Source organism: Dipodomys spectabilis, unplaced genomic scaffold (genome assembly GCF_019054845.1).
Source record: "Dipodomys spectabilis isolate Male_0828 unplaced genomic scaffold, ASM1905484v1 ptg000082l, whole genome shotgun sequence".
In the NCBI taxonomy this organism is placed as follows: domain Eukaryota; kingdom Metazoa; phylum Chordata; class Mammalia; order Rodentia; family Heteromyidae; genus Dipodomys; species Dipodomys spectabilis.
Genome location: NW_024870759.1, coordinates 2,067,796 through 2,095,648, shown reverse-complemented (window position 1 = coordinate 2,095,648; position 27,853 = coordinate 2,067,796). Strand labels below are relative to the sequence as shown.

The window sequence follows — 27,853 nt, the reverse complement described above, 5'->3', positions numbered from 1 at the left end:
ATGCTAGCTATTAGCCCAGAGAGGCTCAGGGACAGTGCCCAGGCCCCTGAGTTCAAGATCCAGGACCAGCAAAAAAGAAAAAAAAAGAATTTCAGAAAATGTAGATACCCATTTCACATATTTTTAAGTTGGTATATAAAATATTTTATTGTGAAAATACCATTTTTAGTGTCTTGAATATTCTTCCTTTTATTTTTTTTTGGGTCCGGTCGTGGGGCCTGAACTCTGGGCCTGGGCGCTGTCCCTCAGCTCTTCAGCTCAAGGCTAGCGCTCTACCACTTGAGCCCCAGCGCCACTTCTGGCTTTTTTCTTTTTGCTTATGTGGTGCTGAGGAATCGAACCCAGGGCCTCAGGCTTGCAAGGCAAGCGCTCTACCACTGAGCCACCTTCCCAGCCCAAATATTCTTTAAGACATATTTCCTTCCCAACAGTGGAGCTGCACCTGTATCTCCTTTGCTTATGAGCAAAGTCTGCCATGTGACCTACATGGCAAAGAAAGTCCTCATTGTTAAATCTCTCAGCCAAATCAGACTCATTTTCTGTCAGAAGAAAATTTGACTTCATTTTTCAAATAAAATTGAAGTGTTAATAGACATCCCAATGACACTCATCTTACTATTGATTTCAAATCCTAAAATAGATCAGGTTTTGCCATGAATATGTAATCTGGATGAAATAAGGAGAACACCTTTCCATCCCCCTCGTTACTCCCTGGGTGTCTCCCTCCCACAGTAACTACACATTCTCCAGCTGCCTTTGAAGCTAGACAGGCTTTTCAGGACAGAGGAGTGGTTGGTCTTTTGAGAAGGTTGTGTGAGATGTGAAAGGAAAACTAGCAGATCACAGTATTATTTTTAGACAAATCAAGTCATGGCAAATGAAGATGTAGACATTGATTTTCTTAAAATATCCTAGTTCATGTGTCCTCTGGAAAGACTTTGCACACACCCAGACATTCCTGAGTACCAGGCTAAGACCTCTGGTATGAAGAACTCTTGAAAAGATTAGAAGTTTTATGCTTGCTAGACAATTACTCCACCACTTGAACCATGGTTCTAAGCCCTATTACTTTTGTTGTTTTCGACTAGGGTCTTACATTTTGCCCAGGCTGGACTGAACCATGATCTTCCCATTTATGCTTCCTGTGTAGCTGAAATGTTAGGTGCAAGTCACCAAGCCCAGCTTTTTATTGATTGACATGGTGTCTTGTGAACATTTTGTCTTGGCTGCCTTCGAACCACAATCTTCCTAGCTTCCAACCACACCTGGCTTTTATTAGGTTGTTTTTTTTTTAGTTCTGCTAATCCCCAGAATAGTAGAGCTTAGTCAATGTGTAGAGCTTAGTCAATGTCTTCAGTTATTTGAAAGATTGTGATATATAAGATCACATGCTTATATTTATTGCAGCATTGCCGGCCATAAGTAGAACCATAAAGTTGCAGATTTTACCTCTAGGTAAAGAAGTCCTCTAATGATGCGATTTATCTCATGAATGATGCTGGCTGTGTCACAGACTAAGTAATTCCTCACTAGAAACACAAACATGGGACTGGATTCATCCAAGGGGGCCAGAGATAAAGTATCATTTTTGGCTAGCAAGGATTTCTAGCATGTCTTCCATTTTAACATAATTTAATTCTTTTCAAATCACTTTTCTGGTTTAATTTTATTCTCTATTCAAGAAATGTATTTTTGTTCATATTTTTATTGTAATAAGATTAAAAGCATATTTAATCATTTACTATAAGGTAGTGAGCACAGAAAACAAAGTTTTTACATGTGCCTAAATTTTGCACATTTGCTCTTTGTATCAAAGGAGCCCCACTGATGGTGTAGTAGAGAGAAGATTGATGTCAGTAAGTCTGGGTTTTAATTCCTTAGGTTTATATGAAATTTTTATAACCAATTTTGTTTGGTACAGTTGTGATAAAAATAATTCAGTGACTGTGCCTAGAGATGAGACCTTATTAAAGTGGGATATTTACAGTGGGCTAATTGTAATCTTATTACAAACCATTGGAACGTTTTTTCCACCTCTTATTTTGGAAATTTCAAATGGAAAGAGAGAATAGTATAATGAATGCCAGCACAGCAGTTAGTGAGTTTCAACAGTTATCAAAACATTTTGCTGTTCCTGTTCAAACTATCCCATCCTGTTGTTTTCCCCCTGGAGATTTCTAAAGTAGTATCATAGCAAATTTACCTATAAATACTCCTGCTTGTATTTCTAACAGGGTAAGAACCTGAAACCATTACCTTACCTAACTAAATCAAAACTAATTCCTTGATAACATGTCACATTCAGGTGATATTCCATTTTTTCTGATTGAACATGAGGGCGGATTTCTAAATTTAGAATTGTTTTAGGAGCTCTAGGGATCTGTAAGTGGATTATAAATTCACAGTTAAAATAAGTTATTTCTTAGCAGAGCCAGAAAAAAATAGATATATTAAACTGTTTTCTAGTATCATTATTTTATAAATTCACCTTAACAGTTCTCTTTGCTCATTTTTTTTTTTTTTTTTGCATCCTCTTTGATCTTTTGGTTTCAAACCAGAAACATTTGAGTGCATCAAAGAGCAATGCTAATATATTTGTGCGTGCCTCCACCTACTGGCGAGGTGAAGTATTTCTTCTACACTAAGCTACTCCAGAATTAGTTCCATGTTCCTAGCAATATATATATATACACACACATATATAATACTAGGGGAAATATATATCTATATATAACATTATATTATATAATATATGTTATATACATTATATTATGTATTATATATATTATAATTACATATAATTCCTCTAGTATTCAAGGGATCATTATAAGGGATCGTTATAAGGGATTTGGGTCCTTTCACAGTTTTCTAGCATTGTACCAAGACAGAGTAAACAAGAAAAGGGAAAACAAATGAGATCAGCTCATACAACTTTGTTCTTCCTTGGTTACTTGGAAACATCTCTTATTTACATGGAGAGATGCTAAACAAAACAATATATTTAGCTTATTAGCAAGTTTCTTGATGTAGTATCCGTATCTGTCTTTTCCAGAGACTATATATAATCAACACTCCTTTCTCTTTGTAAAGTAATTATAATAAATTATGTGGCCCAGTCATGATGCATAATATTGGGAAATCCTTAGAACTAGTTGATATCCACTTAACTACAAGCAATTTATAAGTTGGAAGTGTTGTTAAATACAGAAACTCACAGTATCAGAAATTTAGAGCTAGAAAATAAAAGACTAGTTGATTTCCAAATTTAGGTGAGAAAACCTTTGTGTGAAATTTGTTAGACAAGCATATACCCAGGTCCCACCCTAGACATTCAGTTTGAATAGATGCGGATCCTATTAGGGCAGGTTGAGATAACTGGTCTTTAAAATAGGTTAATACCATATAAATTACATTGTCATTTCCCCAACGCCTATAGTAGTTTGTTAGACATCTATATGTGTCTGCATTATATCCTTTGCTTTGAGTACTCTTAAATTTGTACATTTTGCCAAAACGTACTTTTTAAAAAATTTTTTATTTATTTTTTATTGTGAAAATACTGAACAGAGGGGTTACAATTACATGGGCAAGATAATGAGTACATTTCTTGCCAAGCATTATAGCCTCCTCCTTTGTTTCCCCTTCCCATCCCTTCCCAGCTCCCCCCCCCCCCCGCGCCCCCCCACCCAATCCTCCCCCCCCCACCAAAGTTGTAAAGTTTGTTTTCGACAGGACAGCTTGTACTTCTCATTGTTGCAATGGGTCCACCTGTATCCTTATTTAAACGACTTCTTTTTTCCCTTCCCCTCCACAAATTATACCGACATCAAATGCAGTGAAAGCATGAACCCTAAGATATGTATTCAGATGTTTTTTTTTCTTTCATGCGTTTGTTTCTAACGCATTTATAAGATTATTTCTTTGTTGCTTTTTATGTCCCTCCCCCACAGTATAACCCCTGCTAACCCCAAAACATACTTTAAACTACAGGTTCAATTTTGAAGACAAGGATGAGTTATATTACCCCTCCCCTCTAGAATTAAATTTTTATTTCTAAATAACACATTCAGGCTTGTCTTTAGTAGTGTCTATTACTTGAGTTAAGCTGTAAATCCTAAATTGGCTGGCTAAGGAATTTTAATTACCTTATTATAGTATGATTACATATACCACAGGGAGACTTTTATAGTAATTAACTGTGGATTTAATTACTGACATGAAAACAATAGTTTGTATCTTTTAAAATAATATTAGCAGTTTGGGGTTTTGAAGCTCACAAAGGAGTTAATAGATTAGGACTTGCTTTATTTTCTTTTTGTCTGATATTTATGTATAGGGAAGGGAGTGTTTGTGGAAATCATTTCTACTGATAGGCTCAGACTAATTAGTGCATACCAGCAAGATGGCCACTAATGGAAAAATGTCTGTCACATCAAGCAATAAAAATCTGGACTGCAGCATTTAACTTATTTAAAAATCTATACATTATTTTATAGCTAGTCTTCTCTGATTTCTTTTGCTTTTACCTTTTTATGTGATGACACAGATTACTATTCATTCAGCAAACTAAACATTTCTCTTAATGCACTATATCAAAATGTTTAGTTGGTTTTAGTTTTAAGACCTGTGTCATGGTCTCTAATACCACACCCAGGTCTGATGACTCACTAAAAGGACTTAAAGGGCTCAGTATAAAGTCCTGTTCATGGCTGTGATTTATTACAGCAAAAGGATATAAAGCACAGTCAGCAAAAGGAAAAGAGAAGGCTCATAGGTCAAAGTCCAGGGGAAATTCAGCACAAGCTTCCAAGGATCCCCTCCAAGCAATGAGTTGTGACCTGTATAATGTTTCTGGTTACACATCATGCCCAAAGATTTTATTGGGGCTCATTACATAGGTACCCTGTGTAATTCTACTTACCCAGCAAATAGATGTTCAGCAAAAAAGCATTTATTTGCACAGTTTAGGTACCAGGAACCACACTTTCCATTAGGTAAACAACAGCTTTCTGAAATTCAATATCTAAATGCTTAGACATCAAGGGCCATGCCTCCCAAGACAGTAAGTTTTTTGTTGCTATTGTTTTGTTTTGTGCACTGGAGATTAAACTCTGGATGATCACTGTGCCACTTGAGCCATGTCCCCATTCCTTTTACTTTCTATTTGTTTTCAAAATAAGATCTCCATAACTTCTTGCAACTGCTGGCCTCTAGCCAGATAGAGCCTTTTGTCTCCACTTCCTGAACATCTGAGATTACAGGCATGTACCACCACACCTAGCCTAGATTTTGCTATATTAATTTTTTTACACAAACTAAAAGAGATAAATGGAAGCTAGATTTTGAGTTGATAAATGTCTAGATCTTAAGACCAAATATAACTGCCATTATGTGAAAATGATTACAATGTTAAGTTTGGGGTTTTGTTTTTAAGTAATTAAGTAATTAATAATATCATCTGGTATCAGTTGAAAATTTTGGAAAACAAATCCTTGACTAAGATGTTACAACAGATTTTAAGATGTGTACAACAGATTTTAAGCTTTGAGCGTTGCATTAAAAAATAAACTATTTGGGGCTGGGAAGGTGGCTCAGTAATAGAGCGCTTGCCTTGCATGCATGAGGCCCTGGGTTCCATTCCTCAGCACCACATAAGCAGAAAAAAAAAGCCGGAAGTAGCGCTGTGGCTCAAGTGGTAGAGCACTAGCCTTGAGCTGAAGAGCTGAGGGACAGTGCCCAGGCCCAGAGTACAGGCCCCACAACCGGACCCCAAAAAAATAAAAATAAAAACCCAAACTACTTTTTTACTTTGTTTTCTTTTTGGTCTGAGACCAGGGATCGAACTTGGTATCTGACACCTACTTTTGCTCAGTGGATAGCACTCTACCACCTGACTCATGCTTCCAACTCCTAAACTGTATTCTGAAGCTGCTATTTTAGAAATACATTTGAAGTCACTCCAGTGATTTTTTTGTGCAGTATATGAAATCTTGAAGCCACTAAAATAATTTTGAATGCATTTATGTACATAAAAATTTCATATGATGAAAATTTTGCTCATTTTGTTATTTAAAGATATTGTTTAGTTAAAGATAAAAATTGTAAGTGGCTTTCAATATATAATTTTTACAATATACTTACCTTACACAAATTTAGAAATGATGGGAAATTATGACAAAAGTAATGGCATTCACAAAAGTTCATTATTGGACATTTTGACATTTCCATTTGTATATACAGTTTTGTTTCCTGATTCTTTTCACTTAATTTTAAGCATTTTCTATACCAGTAAATAGATACAGTATTTTATGACTGCAGCATAATGTCTAAATATGAACACGTGCTGTTTTAGTAATTTCCCTTAACAAACACATACATTACTCCTCAATTTAACTTTTTAAATACAGCGCATCACATTTTAGAAAAATGCAGCCTAAGGAATTATTATAAAAGGAACAAACATGTATCTACAACCTAAGACAAGAAATGTTTTTTTTTTTTTAAACTAAGGGCAAGGGGCTGGGGAGGTTGCTCAGTGCTAGAGTGCTTGCCTTGCATGCCTGAGGCCCTGGGTTCGATTCCTCAGCACCACATAAGCAAAAAGAAAAAAAGCCGGAAGTGGCGCTGTGGCTCAAGTGGTAGAGTGCTAGCCTTGAGCTGAAGAGCTGAGTGACAGCGCCCAGGCCCAGATTTCAGGCCCCATGACTGGACCCAAAAAAAAAAGGGGGGGCAAGGAGCGTGACTCAAGTGGTAGAATGCTTTAACAAGTGCAAAGCCCTGACTTCAAACCTCAGTATCACCAAAAGCATACTCAGGTATATGGTGGTACACACCTGTAATCCCAACCCTCTATAGGTAAAGTCAAGGAAGATCAAGAATATACCACTCACCTGGGCAACAAAGCAAGATCACAGCTCAAAACAACCTGCCAGCCCTTCAGTAACCCTTTATTTCTGATCACAGCCCCTTCCTTATTCAGAAAGAGCTTTAATATGAACTTCCCTTCTTTGCTTCTAATCTTATACAATCCAAAGAAGAACCCCCAGATAGTACAATCTGCCATTAACTGAGTCTTTACTTACATGGAAGCACACAGTATAGATTCTTTTTTACTTGGTCTAGAAAATTCATCCAAGCTGTTTCATGCAGCTATTTTTTTCACGTTGTTGCTATAGAATATTGCAATGAACAAGCTTTATTATTTATTTATTCCAATGTTAATGCATATTTGAAAGGATTCTAGATTTGGCTACTTGAACAATGCTGTTGTAAACAGCCTTGTACATGCATACCTAGGTGGACATTGACAGACTTCTAGGTATAGACCTAGAAGCAGAATTGATAGTGATTAAAATACATTCAACTTGTTTTCCTAGAAAATACCAAGCTATTCTCTAAAGTAGGTATGTTAAACTAGCCTTCTGCCAATGGTATATGATCTAAGACATAGTTTTCCTAGGATTTCCCTTGGTTAAGCCCATAGCTAGTCCTTCCTTAGTAACAACATCTTTTTATTCTCATGGTTATTTGTTACCTGTGCTTCACATCCTTCCTAATGCTTGACATTTTCTGTTTTCTTAACTTTACCAATTGATGTGCATTAGAATGTCATAATTGCTTTTCCTGATTACTCTCCTCTAATTTCCACTTAGCAACCTATCTTTTCATTCTTTTAGTGGCATTTTAAAAATTTTTTTTAATTGTGAAAATACAAAGGGGTTACAATTACATGGGCAAGATAATGAGTACATTTCTTATCAAGCATTGTTGCATCCTCCTTTGTTTCCCCTTCCCATCCCTTTCCATACCCTCCCCTGCCCCCCTACTTGATCCTCCCCCCCCCCCACCAAAGTTGTAAAGTTCGTTTTTCGACATAACGACTTGTACATCTCATTGTTGCAATGGGTCCACCTGTATCCCTATTTAAGCGATTTGTTTGATTCCAGAAGCCCCATACTTGTGGCTCACACCTATAATTCTAGCTACTGAGGAGGCTGATATCTGAAGATCACAGTTCAAAGCCACTCCAGGCAGGAAAGTCTGTGAGACATATCTCCAAGAAACTGCTCAGAAAAAGCCAGAAGTAGAGCTGTGGCTCAAGTAGTAGAATGCCAGCCTTGAGAAGAAAGATGCTCAGGAACAGCACCAAGGTCCTGAGTTCAAGCCCTAGGACCAGCCAAAAATATAATGGCTTATGCCTATGATCCTAACTATTCTGGAGGCTGCAATCTGAGGTTCACAATTCAAAGCCCACCTCAGGGAGAAAAACTAGCCAGATTCTATCTCCAATTAGCCAGCAAAATACTGGAATGGATGCATGGCTCAAGTAATAGAGCACCAGCTAAGAGAAAAAAGGCCAAGCATGAGGCCCTGAGTTCAAGCCTCAGTAGTATTAACACAAAGAAAATAGTAATTTTACTGTAGTCTAATTTACCAATATTTTTTCTTATTAGCATTTTTAAAGAACTGCTTACCAATCTTGACATCATTGTATTCTGCCAGCCAAGGCAGGAAAGTGTGTGACATTTTTATCTCTAACCATCAAAAAACCAAAAGTAGAAGTATGGCTCAAGTGGTAGAGCACTAGCCTTGATAGAAAAAGGTGAGGGACAACACTGTGACTCTAAGATCAAGTCCCAGTATCAGTACAAAAAATAATCTGTTGATTAATTTGTAGAATCATTTGGATTTTCTGCATTTGATATGTACATATGATGATAATTAATTTGCTCCTTCCCACATCCAAAAAAAAGTAAGTAGTAGTTATATTTGCCTCTGTTTGAGCAAATGGTACAATTTGCTAAATGTGAAGAGAAGATTAATTTTATCAAATGCTTCTTCTTACATGCATTAAAATAATAGTGCACTGAATTACATTGATGCTAGTTTTGGCCAAACTTGCTCATGATGTATACTCTTTTGTATATATTAATGGATTTGGTTTTAGGCTTTTCATGTTTATATTTATGGGATGACTGCTATAATTTTCTTTTACTGTCCACATCAGGTTTTAGACCTAGATTATACTAGCCTTATAAAATGAAAACTCTGCCTTTATATGATAGATAAAACTCACTTCTAACCCAAACCAAATTTGCTCTTGAGTTTCTGGTTCAATTCCTTAAATATTTATAGAAATATTCAAATATTCTACCTACCCCTGTATTTCGTTTAGTTGTATTCTGTTAGGGAAAGAGTTTTAAAGCCATTTTTTACATAAAGCTATTTGTAGTGTTTCTACAGACTCTGTAGTTAATATCTTTTGCATTCTCCATAACTAGTCATTTGTCTTTTCTTTTACCCTCTCATCCTTGCTTGATATTTGCCAGTTTTACTAGCCTTTACAATAACAGTTTATAGCTTTGTATGTTCTCTTTATTGTGTGTGGATTTTATTTCAGTAATCTTTTTATATTTTGGATTTAATTTTCTGGCAACTTTTTTTCTTCCTCTTAATTTCAACCATTTTGTGCCCTTGGGACCTAATGTTTCCCTTGTTAAAGGCATAATGTTAAGTTGTTTTCATTCTTTCCTCTCATTCTTTGTTTTTTACTTGGAACATTTAATCTATTTACATTTAATTTTATTTAAGATATATTTTAATAAGTTTTTATTGTAAAAATAGCGTACAGAGGGGTTACAGTAACATGAGCAAGGTAATGAGTACATTTCCTATCAAGCATTGTTGCCTCCTCCTTTGTTTTTCCCCTACCATCCCTTCCCTCCCACCTCCACAATTACTCCCCCTACCACCTTGCCTAAATTGTAAAGTCCGTTTTTTCAACATAGTGTCTTGTATATCTCATTGTTACAGTGGGTCAACCTATATCCCTACTTAAACATTTTGTTTTTTCCCTTACCCTCCCCAAATTCAAATACAGTGAAAATAGGGGTTATACCCTGGGGGAGGAACATAAAAAGCAACAAAAAAAAATCGCATGGTATATTAAATACGTTAGAAACAATAGCAAGGAAGAAAAAACCACTTGTGTCCCTATCTTGGGGTTCCTTTCACTTAACCTCATCTTATCTGGTCATTTCTACATAGCTTTTGACCTTTTCTGCTTATCCCAGACATATACTAGTTATTGCAAATACCGGAAACCATGGGACCTATGTTTCTTTGGGCCTGGTTTACTTCACTTAATATAATTTTTTCCAAGTCTTTTCATTTCCTAACAAATGGGACGTCATTCTTTCTGATGGAGGCATGGGATTCCAATACACACACACACACACACACACACACACACACACACACACACACATATGTATATACCACATTTTCTTGATCCATTCATCTACTGAGGGGCATCTGGGTTGGTTCCATATCTTAGCTATGGTAAATAATGCTGCAATAAACATAGTTGTGCTGGTAGCTTTAGTGTGGTCTTCTTTGTGATTATTTGGGTTAATCCCAAAAGTGGGATTGCTAGGTCATAGGGGAGTTCTATGTGGAGTCTTTTGAGGAGCCTCCATACTGCTTTCCAAAGGAGTTGAACAAGTTTACACTCCCACCAACAGTGCTGTAGGGTTCCCTTCTGGCCACATCCCCTCCAGCGTCTGTTGTTAATAGAGTTCTTGATTATAGCCATTCAAACTGAGGTGAGATGGAATCTCAATGCTGTTTTGATTTGCATTTCTTTTATGGCTAGAGAAGGTGAGCATTTCTTCATGTGTCTCTTGGCCATTATTATTTCCTCTTCAGAGAAATTTCTCTTTAAGTCTTTAGCCAACTTGTTTATCAGGCAGTTGTTTCTTTGAGGAATTGTTTTTTGGGGATTTAATTTTTTGAGTTCCAAGTATATTTTAGATATGAGACCCTTATCCGTTGTATGGCTAGTGAAGATCTTCTCCCAATCCGTGGGCTTTCTATTGATCTTGCTAGCTATGTCCTTTGCCATGCTCTACAATTTCATGCAATCTCATTTGTCCAACCTTTCTTTGATTTGTTGTGTTTCTGGGTCTCTATTAAGAAAATTTCGGCCTGTGCCAACAAGACCTAGGGTTTCTCCTATTCCATCCTGTAATGTTTTCAGGGTGTCTGCTTTGACTCCTAGGTCTTTGATCCATTTGGAGTTGATTCTGGTGCAGGGTGATATATAAGGATCTAGCTTTAGTTTTCTACAAGTGATTAACCAATTTTGCCAGCACCATTTACTGAAGAGGCTGTCTTTCTTCCATTCTAATTTTTTACCTCCATTATCAAAGATTAGATGGCTATAGGTCTGTGGGTTCATTTCTGGGTTTTCAATTCTATTCCATTGGTTCTCAGGTCTCTTCTTGTGCCACTACCAAGCTGTTTTGATTACTATGGCTTTGTAGTAGTGTTTGAAATTTGGTATTGGTATTTCTCCAGCACTGTTCTTTCTGTTAAGGATCATTTTTGCTATTTGGGGTCTTTTATTGTTCCATATGAATTTTTGGATTGCTTCTTCTATTTTCTTGAAGAATGAGGTTGGAATACTGATAGGTATCACACTGAATTTGTAGACAGCCTTGGGAAGTCTTGCCATTTTCACGATCTTGATCCTTCCAATCCAGGAGCATGGGAAGTTTTTCCACTTCCTTAGTTCTGCTTTGATTTCCTTTTTCAGGTTTTTAAAGTTTTCATCATAGAGGACCTTCACTTCTTATGTTAATTCTTAGGTATTTTGTTTTTTGTGGGCCTATTACGAAAGGAGTTGCTTTCCTGATTTCAGCCACACTTTTCTCATTGTTGGCATACAGAAAAGCCATTGATTTTTGAGGGTTAATTTTATATCCTGCTACTTTGCCAAAGTTTCAACATAGCTCAAGTAATTTGGGAGTGGAGTCCATGGGATTCTTTAAATGCAAGGTCATGTCATCTGCAAAGGGAGAGTTTTGCTTCATCTTTCCCTATTTGGATCCCCTTTATGTTTCCATATTGTCTTATTGCTGTAGCTAGGCATTCTAATACTAAACTGAAGAGAAGTGGAAAGAGTGGACATCCTTGTCTCGTTCCTGAGAAGAAATGGCTTTAGTTTTTCGCCATTAAGTATAATGCTGGCTGTAGATTTGTCATATACAGCCTTTATTGTATTGAGGAATGTTCCCTGGATTCCTAGTTTTTCCAGAGCCTTCATCAATAAAGGGATGTTGTATCTTGTCAAATGCTTTTTCTGCATCTATTGAGATAACCATGTGGTTCTTGTCCTTGCTCTTGTTATTGTGATAGATTATATCAATTGATTTACATATATTGAACCAGCTTTGCATCCCTGAAATGAATCCTGTTTGATCATGGTATATGATTTTTTGGATGAATTGTTGAAGTCGATTGGCCAAAATTTTGTTGAGAAGTTTTGCATCAATGTTAATCAAAGAAATGGGTCTATAATTCTCTTTCTTTGATGAGTCCCTGCCTGGTTTTGGGATGAGGGTTATGATGGCTTCATAGAATGATCTTGTATCTTCCCTGTGTCCATAACCAGTCTTTTGGTGGAGTCACTGGTCTGCTTGTTGTGTTTGGTCTTCCTGTGGCTTGATTGGTTTCTGAAGTCAGTTTGTTTGAGCAGAAAAAAGCTCTGCCTTACCCATGACTTTTGTGATCCTCCTTCCAGGCTAGTTCAGTGAGAGGGAGATCTGCTTTGAGTATCACAAAAGAGGGAGATGGCTGTTTCCTTTAGCTTGGAGTTGCTGTGATGAGGGTAGGTTCTGGGTAGGGTTGAGGCCTATCAGCAGTCAGTAGCTTTTCCCTTAGGGGCTAGCTCCTGAGACACTCACAGAGCCCAGCCTGGAGTCATTCTCGGTATTTATGTTTACTAAGTTTCAATTATTTTTCTTTTACCCCTCCTGCTGCTGAGACTGAGGGACTAGGCTGCAGTGGGGAGGGGCAGCCTCTGGCTCTGTTTATCCAGTGGAGAAAGTCACTAATCTGGAGGCAGAGATTCCTCTGCCTGGGAAGGGCAACTTTCCCATGGGTGGAGCTGAGCCTGGCAGGTCAGGTCTGGTTCCTGTGACCTGTAGAATGGCTCCTATTGTTTTCTTCCAGAGCCTGAGTTGGATCTAGCTGCTCAGGCCTGGCCTTTGTCAGTGTCAAAGATGGAGATCTTCTCTGGTGGTGGGAGAGGGGCTACCTTCCCACTGCTGCTCTGTGAGAAGGAGTGCGGATGTCTTGGGTCTACTCACTCCAGCCTCTTGGTTTCTGGACCAACCATGGTCTGCGATCAGCAGGACGAAAATTTATGCTCTTTGTCAGTTCTTGCTGGTGGTGAGTAGAATCCACTCCCACACCGTGTCTACGGCCTTTGTCCCAGACTCTCTCTGTTGATATGATGGCCGCACCAGCAGCTGCCACCACCGCCATCACTACCACGGATACCAGCAAGTGCTCAGATCTGTCTCCTTAACCAAGCTGCCTGGATTTTCCCTCTCTGGCCAAACTCTCTGTAGCGAATCACGGTGTGATTCTCTAGCTTAGGACTGTTCACTGGAACACTTCTCCTCATCACTTTTGGGCACTAGCAGTTTGAGACTATCTTAATCAAGATTCAAGGTTCAGATTTTCAAGGCCAATTGCATGTAAAGCCAGTTTGCAAATCTGTGAAGATCCAGACAGATCTGATAAACTCTATTCTCCACCACTGAGCTAGAATCCTAAAGAGCTTGGAGTGTATTGTAATATTGAGTTCTGTTACTTCCCATAACAGTTTGCCAGTTGATACTTAAACCAGTGGTAAATGAGAAGATCCAGGTTTACATTTTGATAGGTCAAAATAAGGTTTTGGTTAAATTTACATTAGTCATTGCTGTGGTCATATTTTTAGGGTATGTTTGTGCATTTCTCTCTCATCCATTCCCCTTCTAATGTTCTTTGCCATTTTGTAAGAATTCATTCTTTTCAAAGGATATTTACCCTTTTCTTGTATTTGCAGATTTTCCCCAAATTTGCTCGTTTTATTTTGTTTATGATTTTGAAGTATTTTGTTCATTTTTTAAATATTCAGAAGGCTAAAATTCTGTTAGAAAAAGAAAAAAACAATAGGGATGGCTAGAATGACCCCTGCAGTACTAGGTTAGAGTTAGAAACAACTATATATCCTTGTATTTAGTTGATTACATATATACACATATACACATAACTAGATACCATGGTAATTCTATATATACTACACATATGGATTAGAATGCATATATTAATTTCTTGTGTCATAGAGTATCTGAAAACTCTTTAAGTGTACAAAAGGATGAGTGCATGGACTGGGATGTAGTTCAGTGGCAAAGTGCTTGCTAGCAAGTACAACATCCTGTGTTCAATCCCCAGTACCAAAAAAGAATAGACAAAAAAAAGGATGAGTGCATGCTAAAGAGACAGGAGCCAACCTGAAAGGGCTCTCAGCGGCCAAATATACAACTATTTGAATAACAAAATAGCATTATTTGAGAACCCAAAGTATAAGGTTAATATATATGAGTTCATGTATATATAAGGAAATAATTAGACAATAAGTGGACAGAAAGAGGCAAACCTCCCTTACGGAGGAGTTCCATGTACTCCATATAGAGAATCCCTCTTGCCTTGAGTGTGGGCTCAGTTTCATATTTTAATTATTTTTATTATCTTTAAGAAGTTGTGTAAAGAAGGTGCCATATTACAAGGCAGTTTATGAATACAATGCATCTTGATGGTAATCTGGGCTCAGTGTCAAAGATCGAAGTATGGAAAGGAAAAAAAAAGTAATTTTATAGTGGGGAGGTTGGTATATACTGCTTTGACCAAGGTGATCAAGTGAACATCACCAGGATAGTATGTACCCTCTGATAGTCTGATTCCTCCCCCCCCCCAAAAAATATCCATAATCCCAACCTAGAGGTGTATCAGACAGACCCGGGTTGAGAGACGTCTATAAAATTTCTCACCAATGCTTTTAAACTTCAAGGTTCCAAGTATGGTGGCACATTCTTTTCACCCCTGCTACTCAGGAGGCAACAATAGGGAGGATCACAGATCCAGACCAATCTCCAGACAAAAAGTTCACAATATCCTCATCTCAAGAAACAATAACTGTTATCTTAGATATGTAGGCAGCATGAGTAGGAGGGTAAAGCTAGCCCAGAAAAAATTTGTGAGACCTATCTGAAAAATAACTAAAAGCAAAAAGGACTGGTGGCATGGCTAAAGTGACATAGCACCTCTCACAAGCACAAGATTTCAAACCCTAGTAACACATACACACAAAAAATACATTTTAAAAAACTTGTCAATCCTCAAGTGGTAGAGCGCTAGCCTTGAGCTGAAGAGCTGAAGGACAGTGCCTAGACCCAGAGTTCAGGCCCCACGACCGGACCCAAAAAAAATAAATAAATAAATAAATAAATAAAAATAAAAATAAAAAACTTGTCAATCAGGGCAAGGCTGAGAAACTGTCACCTAAGATGTTAATACTATGAGGCATTTATATAAACTCCCTATCTTTTTGCAACTTACATGTAAGTTTAAAATTACTCCAAAATAAAAGTTATCTTTAAACAAAAATGAAACCAACCATATTATTACTGTCTTAACAGTTACAGACTTTATTTATTAGGTAATACAATTATTAGACAACAAGAGAAGTAATTCGGTAACAAGGAGTTAGTCATTTTAATATGTGATTTTGATATTGCAGTTAACTCATAAAACAATCCTTACTTTTTGTTAATAAGTACTTAAATAATTCTGTATATTGTATTAGCAATGTCTGAGATTTGCCTCAAAATCAGGCAAAGGGTAAGCAGTGTGTACTAGGTTGGATTGACATTGGGGTAAGGGCAAAAGCCCCAAATCCAGGTAGTCACAGCAGCCTAGATTTACAGACTTGGATTCTGATTCTCCCCCTCCCCCACAAAAAAACCAGTTAAAGAGATAAAGGTGAGAAAGGAGCTTTATTAGCAGTTTGATCATGCAGGGGAAGACAGAGATCTGATAAGCTAAAATCTGTTTTCATGGTGCTTACAGCAGTCTCAATGTTCTGTAGGAAAGAGAAACAAAGGCAAGAATTGAGGTTACCATACTTAGATTCCAGGTTGAATCAATCACTTTAGCCTGCCTGTAGTCTGGATGATCGTTACCTGAGGCTACTACCTCAAGTTCTGACATATAGGACTTTGTGAGTGCCAAGAATGTCTGTGTTGCGTATGGGATAATTTTGGTCCTTTCTTTTAAGATGTTCATCAGGTCTGTCCTTCCTAGGATCTAATGTAGTTACAAGGGAAAAGGCTCAGGAGAACTCAGAGGAAAGAAAATGAAACAAGATGGAGGGAAAAACAAAATGAAGTTATATAGGTTAGTGACTGTGCTCCTTCCAAACCCTGTTGTCTATCTTTCCATTCCTGAGGAAGTGGAGCTAAGGGTAGGGCTACATTACAGAAATATAGATAAAGGAATATTAACTAATGAGTTGTTCTTTGTTGGAGGAGGGTGATAGATACATGAGGCTCTGTAGTTTCTACATTTCAAATTTTCTATAATGTAAAGCTTTCTGAATTTTTATTTAACTGAATTTTATTTAACTTTTTAAATTTCATGTTTCTACATTACATCTCTAAAAATGTTGGCTCCATCATACATTAACATAATTATTTTCTTCACCCTACTAGTTTTAACTGTGGTAACAGTAAGACTACTGAATGCAGATCAGTATTTCATTGTATCACTTTTTGTTCTTAGGGTATATCCCCACAAAGGTAAACAATCAAAATGCTGGGTTTTAAAGTAATTCATAATAACTTCCCTGTGGTTATGCCACAAGTTTGCTATGAAGAGAGCTAGATTTGTTTGTTTCAGTTTATATTGATACTGATATTGATATTGTAGATTCATATGCAGCTATATGAAATAATGAAGATATCCTGATAGACTTTTCCCAGTTTCTCCTAACTTTAACACTCTGCAAAACAAGTATAATATCCCAGTGAGAATATTGACATCAATCTAGTACAGCAATCTTATTCAGATATCTGCATCAATTTGCTTTTCATTTTGTAAATTGCCTTCGGTTCATTCAGAAAGATCTGGTTTGCATCCTTTGTCCCCAATTACTTCCTTGTCCTTGTGGAAACTGACAATATAAGATAACATCTATAAATTTTCATTCCACCCTCCTAGTCTAATATATGTTCTTCTAAAGTCTTATTTTATTTTTAAATTTAAGAATATAGAAAACCCTAGGGATCAGTCTATAGTAGTATTCATTCTAGCTCATACCTGTTTAGTATTCCCCTCATGGTATAGAATAGTTAGTGAACCATTCCTCTATTGCTAGACATTTGGGTTGTTTCTAGACTTCTGTTACATGAATAACATCACACACACACACACACACACACACACACACACACACACACACACACACACACACACACACACACACACACACACACACACACACACCATTTCAGATTCTTCCATAAATGCTGTACCATTTGCCCTCCTTTCAACATTGCATGAGAGGGTACAGGCTTTATTTCTTCATTGTGATTTAAAGAACAAAATGAATCCCTCTGTCCTATTAATTAGTACATATCTTCCTTTGTAATAAAATAGTTTATATATATGCATACATATGGGGAGGGGGGGGGTCATAGAAAAATTATAGTAGATTTGATGGCCTTCATCCAAATCTGTGAACTTGACAAGAATGCTGTTACCTAGACTGGATATTTTAAATGACTATAGTGTCACAGAATCCAAAGGTTTTATATTACTCAGAAGTAGAGATAAGGTTGTTGCCCCTCTGCCATTGTTGACTTTAGACTGCAGGCAGTATCACTGGATCTTAGTAGGAGATAGAAGAACACATACTTATTCTGTCTTTTGCCAGACTCTAAAAAGTATAGCTTATCTTTAGAATATTCTTCATAGTTCTCACACACTCCATTGAAAGTTCAAGTGGTTAATCAAAGGAAAAAGGGGCAAGATTATGATGGACCTTTTAAGGCATGGAAAGGATTGGGGATTTATCTTAAAGATGTGTTGTATCACAAGGTGTATGGTCAGATTCCAATTTTGAAAGGGCATTTCTGGTTACTATGTAGCTTTAGGGTTGAGATGAACGTATGGATATGTAGAATAGGGAGGCTGTCTCCATTCGGTTTTATGGACTACAGATATTTAACAATTAGAAGGGACAAGATTTAATGGCTGGGTAAAAATAAGAGCTATGTTTGACTCTGTTTCTGGCTTGAGCATCTGATTGATATGATAGTGCCATTGACTAACTTGAGTAAGTAGTAAAATACACTTTGGATGCATGTTTGAAGTCTCTATGAGACTTTCATGAATGAAATTGTTAAATGGGAACTTGAGCACATGTTTCCTATCATTGATATCTCTCCTCCCACTTGGTTTCTTTATCTGGAATTTTGTATCTTCAGTGACGGTCTTAGTAAGAGTATTAGAAGACATGTGAGGAGGATTGTATTGTTGTCTGAACCCTGTCACCAGCATGAAAGTTAGTAATGTCATTTATTAGTGCCTCTCATCTCTGAGATGATAAAAATCTCTGAGATAGCTAAAAATTTGAGACAGAGAATGTTAGTCATGAAAATAATAACAATAAGAGAGTGGGAGAAAATGATCACAAAAAAGGCCATACTAAAGCTACCAGCACAACTATGTTTATTGCAGCATTATTCACCATACCTAAGATATGGAACCAACCCAGATGCCCCTCAGTGAATGAATGGATCAAGAAAATGTGTGTGTGTGTGTGTGTGTGTGTGTGTGTGTGTGTGTGTGTGTGTGTGTGTGTGTAAAGGAATTCTGTGCCTCCATCAGAAAGAATGGCACTGTCCCATTTGTTAGGAAATGGAAAGACTTGGAAAAAATTATATTAAGTGAAGTAAACCAGACCCAAAGAAACATAGGTCCCATGGTTTCCCTTATCCGCAATAACAGTATATGTCTAGGACAAGCAGAAGAGGTCAAAAGCTATGTACATATGACCATATAAGCTGATGCTAAGCAAAATGAACCCCAAGGTAGGGACACAAGAGATTTTATCTTTCCTGCTGTTCTTGTTAATGTACTTATAATGTACTATGTGTTTTTTCATCGTTTCTTTGTATGTTCTTCCCCCATGGTATAACTCCTGTTGTCACTGTATTTGATTCCAGTGTCCTGTATCTCATATATACATTTTTCTAATTTGGAGAGGGGAAGGGAAATAACAAAATGCTGAAATAAGGATACAGGTTGACCCATTGTAACAGCGAGATGTACAAGACACTCTTGAAAACGAACTTTACAACCTTGGTGGGGGGGAATTGGGGAGGTGGGGAAGAAAGGGATAGTAGGGGGAAAGCAAAGGAGGGTATAACAATCCTCAATAAGAAATGGACTCATGGGGCTGGGAAGGTGGCTCAGTGGTAGAGTGCTTGCCTTGCATGCCTGAGGCCCTGGGTTCGATTCCTCAGCACCACATAAGCAAAAAGAAAAAAGCCGGAAGTGGCGCTGTGGCTCAAGTGGTAGAGTGCTAGCCTTGAGCTGAAGAGCTGAGGGACAGTGCCCAGACCCAGAGTTCAGGCCCCACGACCAGACCCAAAAAAAAAAAAAAAAGAAAGAAAGAAAGAAATGGACTCATTACCTTGTTCATGTAACTATAACCTTTCTTACAGTATCTTTACTATGTACACACACACACACACACACACACACACACACACACGAGAATGGGAAAGAGAGAGAGGGGGGAAAAGAAAAAGAGCAACCACAGAGACTTTGCCAGGTGGTAAAAGGCATGGATGAAACTAGGCAAAAGTAATAAAATTGATGAAATTTACAAGAAGAAAAGTGAATGAAGCCAGTCAGTCCTTATGGAAACTTATAGGGAGAGGAGGAAAAAAGATCACATGAATCAAAGTTATGCCCTCTTATTTATTAAGGTTTTGTATTAACTTGTTCTGCAAAGACCCAATTTACCTGTTTACTCCAGGGTCTGCACATGCTCCTGAGTTCCCAAATCTGCATGACCTTGAACCCCAAGTAATTTTTGAGCATCTCTTACTTCACATTCCACAAAGAGAGGGAGAGAGGGGAGGGCTACAGATGAAAGAGTAAATGAATTGTTCAAATTGTCTCTATCTCTCCTTTTTCTGGCACTTAGTATTTTGAGTTATTGGCTGGACCCCCTGTAATAGCCTTGTTTTAGATTGAGGATCTGTTCTGTGTCCATCCAGGGACGAATCAAACTCATTATTGCTTCCATGCTTGGGCTGGAGATTTAGGTGGGTTGATTTAGTAGCAAGTTGAGTGCCTGAATGGGAAAGGACACAGGCAAGGCCAAGAGCCATGGTAGGGGCAGAAATGTGAGTGAGCTTGGGGCACTGCTAATAACAGTAGGCTAATACTGTGAAGCAAAATGCACCAAAAAAATAAGGAGAGATTTGTTTAGACGTTTAATAATAAGAACATTAATTATATGTCAACTGCATGTTAAACTTTTGTGTTTATTGTCTCTTAATTCTTCTTAAAACCCACTTCCTTTAATTGCTGTACCTATTTTACAGATGATTATAGTAAAACTTGCAAAGTTCTATCTTGCTCAAGGTCATAACACTGGTATGCTCTAGCTAGTTTGGCAGTTTGGAACTCAGTGTCCTCACTCTTATTTGTGCTGATATGTACAAGGCTTTTGATGCCATTTTAGAGCTTTGCATCCATTTATTCAACAAGTGCTTATTGAGTACCTCCAATGTGCCAGGCAATTGTGGGTACGACAGATTTCACAGTGAATAACTCAGTCCATGTCTGGATGAAACACATTCTAGTGGAAAAGGCTAACCGACAGGTATGTGATAATAACCACAAGTAGTGATATGTGCCATTAGGAGCAAGACCCCATAAACACTGAAAAGAGAGTGATGATGATGCTACTGCAGTTATGGAGTCAGGGAAGATTTCTCTCATGAGGTTATATGCCATTTGACTTCAGACTTCATTCCATAGGTGATAGGCTACACTGAAATAACTTTACCAGGGTAATGCTATAATCAGACTTGTGCATTGACAGTCCTCTAGACTCAGTCTGAGAAAAGGTAGTTGATGGTTGAAAGTTAATAAGGAATTCCAGACAAGATACCATCTGGAATTCAGCTTCTTCATTGTAATAGAGGGGAAAGCTTCTGCAGAGAACGGAACTGAATGAAATCAAGATAGACAGATGTCCTCAGCCTAGAATAGTGGTGAGCAAAGGCTCATCATCATATATGAAGAGGGAACTAAAGAAGAAAGACAAAACAAGAGATGCCTGCATAAGATTAGTGTTCAAATGAAAAAATTTCTTTTATTCTATTGTAAAGATGCTGTACAGAGGGGCTACAGTTACATGAGGAAAGCAAGGAGTACATTACTTGTAGATCATTGTTACCCCCTTCTCTTCCTTCTTGTTGTCCCACTATCCTTTCCCTTCCCCTCAAATGAAAAAAATTCAAAGCAGCTCAGTGCCAATAGTTCGTGTATGTAATCCTAGCTACTCAGGAAGCTGAGATCTGATGATTGTGCTTTCCAGCCCAGGCAGGAAAGTCCATGAGACTTTAGTCCTCAATTAACTACCAAAAAAGCCAAAAGTAGAGCTGTGGCTCAAGTGGTAGAGTGCTAGACTTGAGCAAAAAAGCACAGGAGCAGCACTCAGGCCCTGAGTTCAGTCTCCAGCCCAGAATACACACACACACACACACACACACACACACACACACACACACACACACACACACACACACATACACACACACACACACACACACACACACACACACACACACACAATTCAAAGCATACCAGGAAGACCTAACATGCTGAAACAAATTCAACACATAGGAAATTTGATCTAAAGAAAATAAAGATAAACAAGGGAGGGGGTAACAATGTTCAACAAGAAATGTACTCATTTGCTTACTTATGTAACTAACCCCTCTGACATCACCCTTAAAATAAAATAAAATTTACAAAAAGAAAAGAAAGATAATAGAAAAATATGAAATCGATTTTAAAATCCTCAAAATGATGAAAGGAAGATTAACAACCATAGAACAAGAGGCTATTTAGTAAATACAGAAAAACCCTTAGGAAAGTATGTAGATTATATGTGTGCACATGTGTGTACCCATGTGTCTGTCTGTCTTTGCAATTAACATGGCCAGAATGAAAGACAGAATTGAGAAACAAATATAGGACAAAACACAGTTAAGTCAAGATGATAAGTATTGCAGAGAAGCTGAGGGTCATGGAGACTAGATAAAGGCTATCCAATAAACATAAACAGGACTTCTTGAAATAAAACACAGGGGAAATGATGATGAGGAAAGGCCTTGCTCAAAGACATAATAAATAACTTTTAAAAAGCTCAAACTGAAGAAACAGTATCCCCTCAGACAGAGATAGGCTTTGAGGGAGAATATTACTAAGAAACTTCTATTATTTGCATTTGGGGGTGATCATGTCCCATAGGAGCTACTTATGTCAGTCTGGCCCCTAGGAGAAAAATATAAGTTGTTAAATAGAATTTAAGAGTTAGCATAGGGGCTGGGAAGGTGGTTCTGTGGTAGAGTGCTTGCCTTGCATGCATGAGACCCTGGGTTTGATTCCTCAGTACCACATAAGGAGAAAAAGCCAGAAGTGGCTCTGTGGCTCAAGTGGTAGAGCACTACCCTTGAGCTGAAGAGCTGAGGGACAGCGCCCAGGCCCAAGGTTCAGGCTCCACGACCAACAGGGAAAAAAAAAAAAAAGAGCATAGGACCCATTTCACATCTTGGTGCCTAATTTTGTACCTTATATCACATTTGTGAGAAGGAAATGAAGGGGGAATGTAGTCTGACCACATTGCTAAGTAGTTCTATCATCATCTTTAGTTCCATTGGCATAAATACTATTCATTGTAGAGCCTCAGTGTTAGAGGTTAGAAGCCCTCAGAATCCTGGAGCCAGTTTGTGTAGGCTCAAATCCTGCCTCTGCTAACTTTGTAACCATGAGACCTTGGACACATGTAGAATATGTCTTAAGCTTCAATTTCCCAATCTGTAAAACAGTATGTGTTCTAGTGATGTTGTGAGAATTAAATAAGTCACTACTTGTCAAACACTTAGAATACTTGGAAAAAATTATAGTAAGTGAAGTAAGCCAGACCTAAACAAACACAGGTCCCATGGATTCCAGTACTTTCAATAACTAGTACATATCTAGGATAATCTTACCAGATAAGCAGAAAAGGTCAATAGCTACGTACTTAAGACCATATAAAATGATGCTAAGTAAAATGAACCCCAAAATATGGACACAAGGGATTTTTTCTTTGTTACTTTCCTTTGTATGTTCTTCTTGTATGTTCTTCTTTTGTATGTTCTTCACCCTATGGTATAACCCCTGTTTTCAATGTATTTGATTCTGGTGCCCTGCATCTTGTATATACAATTTTCTAATTTGAGGAGGGGAAGGGAAATAACAAAATGTTAAAACAAGGATACAGGATGAACTATTGTAACAATGAGACATACAAGACATGTTGAAAACGAACTTTACAACTTGGGGTAAGGAGAGGGAAGAGTTGGGGAGGGAAGGGATAGTAGGAGAAAAACAAAGGAAGGAGTAACAATGCTTGATAGGAAATGTACTCATTACCTTACTCATATAACTGTAACCCCTCTGTATGGTATCTTTAATTTTTAAAAAACAGAATAGTGCTTGGTACATAGTTAAATGCTCAGTAAATCTTTGCTATTAGCTATTAACATACCTGCATTTTAACAGGAACCTCCAGTATCTGAATCCCAGAAGAGTGACTAACATAAAAATCATAGTGTATGAGGATAATAAATTTAGATACCTATGTCTTCCTATAATAATCAAAAGAGGCATTCAGTTAACAGCTGGATTTTATTTGTCCATATAAAGAACTTTGTTGCTGTTTGTAAATTGGCCATGTTGTTATTTGAACATTCAAGGGCTCTTATTTCTTTTCTTCATGTCTAGAACTTAGAAATAATTCATAGCATATGGAATGTTCTCCTGAGGGGAACATCTGTTTTGCTTAAAAACCTATATACTCAGCCAGGAGCTGGTGGCTCACGCCTATAATCCTAGCTACTCAGGATGCTGAGATCTGAGGATCATGGTTCAAAACCAGCCTGGGCAGGAAAGTCCGAGAGACTCTTATCTCTAGTAAACCACCAGAAAATTGGAAGTGGTGCTGTGGCTCAAGTGATAGAGTGCTAGCGTTGAGCTGAAGAGCTGAGGGACAATACCCAGGCCCAGAATTCAAGCTCCATGACCAAAAAACAAAAACAAAACAAACAAACAAAATCCCCTCTTTACTTCTTCTTCTTTTTTTTTTTTTTTGTCGGTCGTGGGGCCTGAACTCTGGGCCTGGGCGCTGTCCCTCAGCTCTTCAGCTCAAGGCTAGTGCCCTACCACGTGAGCCACAGCACCACTCCTGGCTTTTCTTTTTTTTTTATGGATGTATCTATTTTTTTTATTGTGAAAATACCATACAGAGGGGTTACAATTACACGGGCAAGGTAATGAGTACATTTCTCTTTTTTTTTTTTTTATAGTGAAAGCAGGGGTTATATTGTGGGGGAGGGCACTCCCGACTTTTCTGCTTATGTGGTACTGAGGAATCGAACCCAGGGCCTCATGCATGTGAAGCAAGCACTCTACCCTGAGCCAAATTCCTTTTTTAAATTTGTGTGTGTGTGTGTGTGTGTGTGTGTGTGTGTGTGTGTGTGTGTGTGTGTGTTTGCACATATGCTTGTACTCGCTTATGCACAATCCTGTGGCTTGAACTCAGGGCCTGGGTGCTGTTCCTGAGCTTTATTTGCTCAAGCTGGTGCTCTACCACTTGAGCCACAGCTCCACTTCTGTCTTTTTTGGGATGAGTAAGTCTAAGAAACTTTCCTATTCAGGCTGGCTTCAAACTGTGATCTTCAGATCTCAGCCTCCTGAGTAGCTAGGATTACAGGCATGAGCCACTGGTGCCCAGATCATGTGCTGTCTTTTGTAGCTGATTTCCTCACCCACTAGGAGACGCCAGTGCCAAACAGTGTTCTGGTGAGGAACCCAAGAATTTTGAGTAGAACCTAACTCTTCACATCCTTCTGAAGATTGCTTTGCCAGGGTGGAAGCTTAGAACTTATTTAGCAGTTTGTAATTTTGATGCACAGGTTGGATAACTCTAATCCAAAATTCCAAAATCCTCTAAAATCCTCAAGTGTTTGAGTGCCAAAATTAATCCACAAATAGGTGGCTCAGTGGTAGAGCGCTTGCCTTGCATGCCTGAGGCCTTGGGTTTGATTCCTCAGCACCACATAAGCAAAAAGAAAAAAGCCGGAAGTGGCACTGTGGCTCAAGTGGTAGAGCGCTAGCCTTGAGTTGAAGAGCTGAGGGACAGCTCCCAGGCCCAGGCCCAGAGTTCAGGCCCCACGACCGGACCCAAAAAAGAAAAAAGAAAAGAAAATTTTACACTTGACCTCCTGTGACAGGTTGCTGTCAAAACACAAGGACACAGAAATATCATATAGACTTACCATTAGGATATCTGTATCAGTTGTATACAAAATATAAGTGAATTTTATATTTATATTTGGGTCCCATATACAGATACCTTACTCTCTCTCTCTCTCTCTCTCTCTCTCTCTCTCTCTCTCTCTCTCAAGTATTGCAGATTTTTTTTAAAAAATCTGAAACTCTTCTGGTCAGGAGCACTCAATCTATATAACCCTTAAATATTTAGATATGTGTAAGCATCAGCTTCCATTGATACATTTGTTCAAAGCCCTAAACCCTGGTATCTGTACCAAAACAACTTTGAATTATTATACCTGCTGGAGCTAGCAAAATTACAAGATATGGACATTTGTTTGATATGCTCCCTCCCCTTTTCTTTGGTACTGAGGGCTGAACTTAGTGCCTAGCACTTGCACTGAACCTCTAGAGACACACTCCTGGCCCTTTTTTACTTGGTTATTTTTCACATAAGGTCTAGAGTTTTACCAGGATGACCTCAGACCACAATCCTCCTAATGTATGGCCAGGATAACAAACACAAACCACCACATGCAGCTTCTATATTGAGATGGGTTCTCACTGTTTGCACAGGCTGGCCTTGAACTTCAATACTCTTAATCTCTGCCTCCTGAGTAGCTGGGATTACAAGCTTTAACTAGAATGCCCAGATACAATATCTTCTTGATGGCCTTTGCTCTCCTGTTGTGCACTGCCTCTTTGTGTCTATTGATCCTTGGTTGAAGACCTTAGTACTTGTACATGGAGATCTTGGTACATGTATCTAATCTGCAGCATCTACTAGGAGAGGTCTGCTTTGTAGATACTACCACACATTCAGACTCATAAAACTACCAGAAACCACACTCAGTATTAGATTCACTTAGAAGGATACAGGGCAGAGAAAAGCTGAACTTTCCAGCTGGACAGCACCAGATATTACTCTTCAGTAAGAATCCTTACTGCATACAGTATACATGTATACTGTATACAACCTTATTGTACATATACAGTTAAGTAAATATAGGAGGGAATTAACTACTTTTTATTGTTATTGTAATGGTTAAGAGGGGTTAAGTTACATAAGTCAGGTAATGAATACATTTCTTTTGGTTTCAAAGTGGGAATGTCTAGATTCTGTAAAATTCATCATGTGCAAAAATATTTTTTGTCTTTTACTATCCATCATGTTTGCTTGTAGATTTATAGGTACAGTCTAGTTACAACAAATGAGGAAACCATGCAACCTGTGTTTCTTTGGGTTTGGCTTACTTAGCTTAATACATTTTTTCCAAGTCTTTCCATTTCCTTATGAATGGTACAATATCATTCTTGCTGATGGATGAGTAGAATTCCATTGTGTATATATGCCACATTTTCTTGATCCATTCATCCACTGAGGAGCATTGGAGTTGGGAATTGACTATTTTTCAGTATTGTGGCAAAAATCTAGCAACTTAAAAGTCAATTTATCTTTCACTGCCATATGTACATACACATGCATATGTCACACACACACACACACACACACACACACACACACACACACACACCAGAAAACTACAGAGAAAATAGAATTTGTATAATCTAGTCAAATCATAGGAATGCTAACAAGAAAGAAAATTATTTAACAGATCTTTGGAGAGCTTTTAAATGTTCAAAGGACTGGGATTCTCAAAGGAAAACATCAATAAAGATAAGAAAAATTGAAAACACTAGAATTGTAATTTGCTTCAATATTGACATAAAAGGATTACATTCTATTGAGTATAAAGAGTTCACTCCAATAAAAGGAAAGATGCCGAGCTTTGTATACCACTAGATCAGGACAGGAATAGACAATTCCTACAAAACAAATGCAGTGAGAAAATTGGCAATTTGGCATATAGTCAGTCATGTTAATGTTTATGACAGTGTATCAGAATTGCTTTATTAAGACTTTAAATTCCCATTATAGTGAATACCTGTTTATTAACAAAGATACAGGCTTCAAATCTACTTGCACATTTACTTGAACAATCCTGTCCAAGTACTTTTCTGATCCCTGTCCCAAGTTCATCCTGAAAGAATAGGATGCTGTCCTATTTATAGTACAGGTGGGAAGGGGAGCCTAGCTTAAATTATAGCACCTCACATGTTGACTCACTTCCACTCACAAGCCATGTAGTCTCTGGGCAAGTTGCTTATTACCCTTTGCCATTTCTGTTTTTTCTTAAGTAAATTATGAATGATCAAAATACCTACCTTATGGCCTTGCTGTAGCCATTGAATGAATAAGCGCATGTAAAACACTTAGGAAATACCATTACATAATTAAGCTCTCAATAAATCTAGTTTTAATTCCTTTTTAGTGGTA

At 37.8% G+C, this 27,853-nt stretch overlaps 1 protein-coding gene across 9 annotated transcripts in view; it reads left to right on the top strand.

The window, feature by feature from the left end:
* Nucleotides 1–27,853, top strand: part of Cask (calcium/calmodulin dependent serine protein kinase) — a 345,788-nt gene that overhangs the window by 151,808 nt on the left and 166,127 nt on the right. Inside the window, exon 1 of one of the 9 annotated variants that reach the window (XM_042683600.1) lies at nt 16,256–16,287. The exons of the other annotated variants lie outside the window; for them this stretch is intronic. Within the exon in view, the coding sequence (XP_042539534.1) occupies nt 16,274–16,287 (14 nt within the window). The 5' untranslated portion in view covers nt 16,256–16,273. Of the gene's footprint in view, nt 1–16,255; nt 16,288–27,853 lie in introns of those variants that run through there. 9 annotated transcript variants of the gene reach the window in all.